At 42.7% G+C, this 7,635-nt stretch overlaps 1 protein-coding gene across 1 annotated transcript in view; it reads left to right on the forward strand.

Moving 5' to 3' along the window:
- GNS (glucosamine (N-acetyl)-6-sulfatase) overlaps positions 1-3,949 on the forward strand; it is a 33,952-nt gene extending 30,003 nt beyond the window's left edge. Inside the window, exon 14 of the mRNA XM_045553436.1 lies at positions 1,089-3,949. Within this exon, the coding sequence (XP_045409392.1) occupies positions 1,089-1,167 (79 nt within the window). The 3' untranslated portion in view covers positions 1,168-3,949. The remainder of the gene's footprint in view (positions 1-1,088) is intronic.
- Positions 3,950-7,635: the final 3,686 nt, after the last annotated feature.

Genomic DNA, 7,635 nt, shown 5'->3' on the forward strand with positions numbered 1-7,635 from the left:
GTTCTAGATGTTGGCTTTGCCGATGTTAGCTTGAGCTATTTAAACTCCACCTGATTTTCTGTTTTAAATTCCTTAGCCCTGAGTATACTTTCCTTTGGGCCTATGGCATCCTTCAAAATGGGGTCAGCAGACTAGATCCTGCAGGCCCAATCCAGCTACCACCTGTTGGAACACAACCGCACGCATTCATTTACGTATTGTCTTTGGCTGCTTTTGCGCTTCAGCAACAAAGGTGAATGGTTGAGACAGAGACTGCATGGCCTACAAACCCTAAAATATTTATCATCTGGCCCTTTACTAAAAAAGTCCACAACCACTGCTCTAAAATTCAGTAGTCGCTCCTTATCCTCAGGGGATACATTTCAGGATCCACAGTGAATGCCTGAAACCCCACAGATAGTACCGAACCTGATTGGCATCGATAGGAACATGTTTCTGCTCATGTCTTCCCCTAAATTTAATGCCTTTTCCATCTTAACTAAGCACTTTTCACACACTGTGGCCATAACTTTTGCAGTTTGAGGTGTGACAGCAAAACTAGCATGAATTTTTTTCCTTCTTCGCAATTTCACAGATAGAATATTTATTCTTACCACAGATCTTAGCAACCTCAGCTATGATTTTTTTCTTTCCTTATTGAGAACTTTCACTTTTTTACTTAAGCACTTTACAGCTTCTCTTTGGCGTATCCAAATTGCCACATCACTACTCCTGCGCTTTACGGCTGTTACTAAGTAAAATAAGGGTGGCTTGAACACAAGCCTTGCAATAGTGCCACAGTCGATCACCTCCATCCCCTCAAAAGAACAACTTAAATCTTGCCACTGTCTGATGCCTTTCAAGATTAACCTAACACATACCGTGTGTCTGCTATCAACTTACACTGTGTGATTTTGTGCTTGCTGACTTGTGATGGAAATGTTCTTAACTGTTAAGTACTCATGTTTTGTACTGTAGACTTTCTCACTGGATTCCCTTCTGGTGATTTAATTGTTCCTTTTACATCCTTCCTGCCATCATTTCCACTGAATAATATTCTGAATGCAGCTAGCGAGAGTTAATGTGACGTTTTTTTTTTTCCTCCCCAGATACAGGTTTGACCCTCGTCTCATGTTCAGCAATCATGGCAGTGTCAGGACTCGAAGGTTTTCAAAACATCTTCTGTAGTGACCGTGCCCGGCCTCTACAGTTGGATCCCTGCACGTTACGTCTCCTTCTGATGAAGTGATTGTAGTAGGTCTGTAGCTAGTCTTCAGGACCACGCCTGGAAGAGTTTCTGGACTGGCTTTGTTTTAAAATGTGTTCGAAAAAGCAACCCAATCAGCTGACCCTTGTGCAATGTGTTAAACTGTGAACTCTGCCCATGTGTCAGGAGTGGCTATCCCTGGTCTCTTCCTCAAGGTCTTTTGTTCTCACCATATCCTTTCTGTCCTGGGGCCATAGTTCTTGATTATTGCCCACATGGTCAGAGTCTGAATTTGTAAATCCATTCAGATAAATGTCAATCCTTTAGGGCAAAACAAAAAGCAACAACAAAAAACACACAACCTTTTGGTATATAGCTAGACCTAAAATCAAAGGACCTACATAGCATTTCAGATTGAGCACTTACTTCACTATCAGAAATACTTGCATAGCATTTCAGATTGAGCACTTCACTGTCAGCAATACTAACATCACATGGCTTGAAGAATAACCATCTGAGCTAAATCCTCTGAGTAAGAACAGGTACCCTTGTTTTTAAATGAGTAGAGATATATTATTTATAATATCCATCACACCATGATAAGGTTGCAAATTTACAACATGTCAACTAAGCTGTTCATTTGTTTGGAATCCTAGGCTGGTGCTGTACTGACATAGAGCCATAAGCTGTGGTAAGACTAACTCTCGCTAGCTCTTGAAGGTGACAGCCGTCTGCTCTCCAGTGGCTGCTAACCACATGGAGTGCCAATTAACGCTAGGAAATTGAGGAAATGGCTCTTGAGACTTTGCCCTCTGAGATCTGAAAGATAAAGTGGTTTAGGAAGATCAGCAGGGAAGAACTGCCAAGGGTTGGGTTGGTGAAGGTTGTGTTTTCTGAGGGCCTTCTGTAGGTAGGGCTCTTGGGCTGACAGGTTGAAGGCCTGTCCCTGGAATTCGTGAAGTTCGTGCCTGTCCAGCAGGGAGACTGAGTTTCAGTTCTATGTGTGAAGTCATTTTGACTCTCTGCATTTTGCTGTCATTCTGTTTACTTGTTTTAAGTTGTAAAAATTTCTTGTAGTTGATGCAAAATCTCAGCTACTTTATCTCCCTCTCCTTACCACCTCCTTCCCCTTTCAGTTCAGTTCTTCCTGAGGTTTTAGAGTCTTGTTTAACTAGGGCCCCATTCAGTACTCCCCTGTCAAAATCAAATCTATTTAGGTTTCCTCAACATTTAGAACATCTACATTTTTATATTTCTTGGCTCGAAAACCAATTCCATTTCTAATGTTTTCTTCACAAGAAGGCTAATTGCTGGTGAGACAGTAGGAAAGGAGGAAGAGCTGTAGTTTATAACTTGTTCAACTCAGGCACGAAGTGATTTTAGCTTTATTTAAGGTCTTCTGTCCAGCTTTAAACACTTTGTAAGGCATGGCCATGAGTAGCTTTTCTGTCAGAATCCCAGAGAGCCATGTGGGTTGACAGCCATTGGGTTTATTCCTTTACCTCACGTGACCCCAGCAACTGTGGTGGTATCTTGAAGTGAAACAGGCAAGTGAAATCAACACCTCTGCTGTGAATGTTTTAGAGAAACTCTCAAAATTTTGTAACTAAAAGCAAACTACATTGTTGAATATGGGCATCAGCTTTCTTCTCCACCTTGACTCTTAACATTATTAATCAACTTCCACGTTAATGAGAGCTGACCATAGTTATTCCCAAATAAAAAGAAAGCAACTCTTACCAGGTCTTGGGCCGTGATGTCATATTACTCAGTTTTATGATGCTGGTTCCCGAAAGCAGGTGAAGTGGTGAGAGTGACGCGAGTCAGCTGCCGACAGCATCTCTGCCACACGGCTCTCACGCTCAGTTCAGCCGGTGTGTCTGGGTGGTGAGGACCTCCTTGTACCTATTCTGTTTTGAGTATACTTCCTACCTAACCTTTGAACAGCCTCTAATTTTACTTTTTCTCTTAAACTGGCTTCATTCTAGATCTGTGGTTAAAAACTTTCATAAAGAGACCTCAATTTATGTATGGCCTAACGGACTACAAAATGCACTGATGTTTTCAGAATGTTTATGTCTAAGGGACCCACTGCAAGAGGCTTGCCTTGTTCTTTTAGTTGTACTCATTTGGATTTTGATTGTTTTCCCTTTTAAGAAGGTCAGTTCCATGTCTGTTGGTGCCCTCCAGAGTAGAGAACCACATAAACATTAGGAATGAGCAGAGGCCTTAGGAGTAAACAGAGACTTTTGCCTTAGAAGATTTCCTACTACAGAAGCTCTCTCACATACAATTACAAGGTCGGGAACACCTCTTGAGCATCTTTGAATTTGACAAATGGTGCTGTTGCAAACACACGTTAATTGACGATACTAGGGTTCTTACACAAAATAGTAATGATAGCCATGGAAGTTATACCTTAACCTATAAGAAATGTTCTTAAATTTACTTTAGTGTCTAAGGATTAGTGCTTTTTTAATAAAAGAAGATTAAGTTGTCCCAGGATCCTTATTTAAGAGAAAGCAAAGGGTATTTCAGCTGGCCCACCAGTGGAATTAGATGGGTATATTTGGGTTCTTTAGTTTTACCAACACTTAGTTCCTACTGAATTTTGTAAATTCCTGTTTGCTTCATGTGTTCCTAGAAGTTATTCTGCCCTTGCTCTCTGTCATCTCAGTCATTTGACTTAGAAAGTGCCCTTCAAAAGGACCCTGTTCACTGCTGCACTTTTCAATGAATTAAAATTTATTTCTGTTCTAGTGAGAATGTGTCCTTTGTTTTAGTTCACAAGTAGTAATTCTGACAAGATGTTTTTTTCTCCTGGTGCAGTTTAGTGTTTTAATCACTCACCTAATACTGGAAATGGGCTGTTTCTTCATCAGATTCTGTTGAGTCTCTACCTGGATGGCTCTTAGGTACATGGTCCCTACTGGTTGATAATCCCTGAATGAAGTACCATGTGGAAAATCTTTCCCAATAAATCTGTATTCATTACAGTTTTGGGGGAAAGAAAGCTTATCTGGGCTGGCATCCACACGGATAGACTAAGCTCACCTTCGGTGGTGCTTTGTCTTGATAGCCAGGCATGTGATCCATTCCCTAGAAGAGGAATGACTTCTTATAGAATAGATAACATACTTTTTAGGTTATCACAACTGCTTACCTTTCCTGTTATAGCACAAAAGTAGCAATAGATAGTACATAAATGAGTATGTGTGGCTATGTTTCAAAAAAACTTTATTTACAAAAGCAAGTAGGCCATAATTGCCAACCTCAGACCTTGTAGTTTGCCTCAGACCTTAGCAATTATGAAGATCATGTAGAAATCAAGATGTTAGAAGACACCCATACGATTGCCAGATTACTATCAGAAAAACGTAATTCGGGTATGATATAATGCGATACAATGTCAGGGTCATTTGTAAGGGTCTAGGATTTGATTGTAACCTTGCAAGCTAGTAAGCCTGTTTCATGGATGCTGGCAGAAGATGAGACATCTGGGTTAAAGACAAAGGACTTTGTTACAGCACAGCAAGCAGCATGAGCCTGACAGTTCACCCTTGCTCCCAAGTCCTACAGGTGTGATGCAAAAGGCCCAGATGGATGGAGGTTTTGTTACAGGAAAGGAACACTGAGCTTGGGGAACCCGCTGTTTTATAGCATGCACTATGTAAGCCTGCTCTTTGTTCCTGCAAACATCTCTGAGGAATGGTCTGCATAAAAAGCAGTCAGGGCCTTGCATTCTTGGCTTACCCAGCAAGAATGTGCTGGGATGCTTGGGCCAATAGTGGATTGCCTCTCCCAAGACTGTCAGCTGTCTAATAGCAGGGATCACCTAGCTGCATGTTTGTCCTCCCTCCACAAGGGCTAGGACACTAGATCAGGCCAAGAGTAGCAGTTGTAGACCTAACTGCTTGAGATTTTTTTTCTACGTGGGATCTAAGGCCAAGAAACTGGGGGGTAAAAAAAAAATGGGTGCTGGCCTTTTTAGATTTCAAGACAGAAGATACCAAGACCTTAAAGTGCTGGAAAGGGAAAAGATAACATAAGGTTAACCATCCAGGTCAGACTTACTTTCCAGAGCTACCCAGTCTGACCTTTGTCAAAATTCTGGAGAAAGGAGGAAGATAGAGTAAAGCCTCTCTGATCACTGGCCAAATAGAAAAAAGATGGTATGGGGCACCCATAAAGTCACCAAATTGCTACCATAAAAATAGGAAATTTGGTTATATCACAATGTCAAGCCATCAATGAGGAGCAGAATGTTCATTTGCATAGACCCACAAAGTGAGGGTAAGTATAGACTACTAGATCCATTTTTTAAAACTTATCCCACCTATTCCCACTGAGACTGTAACCTGCCCTAGAACCACATTCCCTACGGAATTAATCTTTGTTTTGTCTTCTTTCACTATCACCAGTGGATTTAAAGGGCTGGTCATATTCATACCCTGAAGTCTATTGAGGTAAGAGCCAACAACCAGAGAACCCAAAGGACACAAGCTGAAAGCATCGTGTTGACACCTCTACTGATAGCCTAGGAATCACAATATAAGACAAAATTTATGTGTGGGACATGGCAGTTAGCTCCTAGGGTACTGTAGAGTAGATGACAGTTCTAAATTTTAGTCTTTGAGAGAGAGATTTCTTGACCACCTTCTGCTGGTGACCTGAGATCCATATATATGTCCTCAACCTGCAGCTCTAGATGAAGACATCATCAAAGGATAGATATAAAGTATGCTTGTAATTATCATTTTTTACAACAAAAACAGTTCCACAGGGTAGGGTTTTTTTTTCCCTCAGCTTAATTTACCCAAACTCACAAAGCTATTTAGTGAGAGTCAGGATTTCAAAGATCTGGCTTCAAAGACATCTTCTCATTAAACTCTGCTGTCTCCATCATCTGTGAAGGATTCGTCCCACCTCATCATATATCTGAGCGTCTACTCTGCCCGGTAGTGAGCTTCGTTATGAAAGGGAATCACTCTATTCCTCCAAGACGTTATGTAGCATGAAAAGCGAACTTGTCTCTCATACCTGTACTTACAGGGAAACTACAGTTTCAGACTAAGACTGGGAGGTACCACTACTATACAAATGGCTTCTTGTCCTGGTCTACAGCATTGCTGGTGGAAAAGTGAAAAGAGGGCTCCTCTCTACACTTCATTTAACAATTTCCAGCATGGCTGTGGTAGCCAGCCTCCAAAATGGCTCCTGACACTCCTGTGCAGTCTCCTCCCACAATGCACCAGGGGTAGCCCGTGTGGCCAGTAGAACAGGGCACATGTGATGGAGTGTGACTTCAGAGGCTAGGCTGTAAGCAACGTGGCTGCTCCTGCCTGGCTCTCTCTCGGATTACTCTGGGAGAAACCTGCCACCATATCGTGAGGACACCCAAGTAGCCCTAGGTTGAGGTCCACGTGGGCCTCCCAAAAACAACCACCCCAATTTGCAGCCATGTGAATGAGCCATAGAAGCAGATCCTCCAGTCCCAGTCAAGACTTCCGATGACTGCAGCCCTAGCCAACACCTTAACTGCAGCCTCATGGGAGACCCCCAAGCAAGATCTATCAGGCTAAGCTGCTCCCAAACTCCTGACCCTCAGCATATAAAAAGATGATATAACAATTGTTTAATGTTTTAAGTCTCTGATTTGGGGCTAATTTGTTATGCAGCAACATATAACTAATATAATGACCAAAGCTGGTGTACTAAGAGAAACTGAGCCAGCCTTTTGCCAAAACCTATCCAATCAGACGATAGGGGCAGGGCAAAGCTCACCAGTGATAGAGGCTCAACTTGTCTCCAAAGCGGGGAAATAATCTTATATAAATCACATACTCAAAGCATATAAATAAACACTGGTTCCCAGCTATTGTTACTAAAACCAAGTAGAAGCTTCTTTGTTGGAATGGCTGCTAAAATGTCCTCAGCACATGTTGGAAAATATTTTTACGGACTCTTGGCTGGCAGGCTCCAGTCACAAATCCATGTCTTCTGTCCAGTGGGTCTCCCTAACTCCCAAAAGCGGGTACGGGGGAGAGCAGGGGCTGGGGAGAGCAGCTCATTAGCAGCTGCAGCAGCCGGGGGTCTGGCTTGGCTTCCCAGCCACCTGTTATGACTACTCCATGCCTCCTCCCAGTGCTGGGAAAGTAAGTAGCTCAGATGCACAAATTGATTCTGTTCCTGCTTACATCCCTAAGAAAGTGGTTGCTCTGTGTACTTTTCTCCTCAGCCTCCTCCACCCCCAGTCTCCTGGCATCTCCCAGATTAGGTGAGCAGCAACTTTATCAGGCCTGAGATCTACACGACAACCTGGGTTCTTTCTAGCTGTCTGGAACGAGTGACTGACTCGCCTATCAGAGCAGGTTTTGCTTTAGACTACGCTCTCATGGATGCTCCCGCAGAGAAGGAAGCCCATGGGGCCATGTCTGGGCCTCTGCACA

Source organism: Lemur catta, chromosome 6 (assembly GCF_020740605.2).
Source record: "Lemur catta isolate mLemCat1 chromosome 6, mLemCat1.pri, whole genome shotgun sequence".
NCBI lineage: Eukaryota > Metazoa > Chordata > Mammalia > Primates > Lemuridae > Lemur > Lemur catta.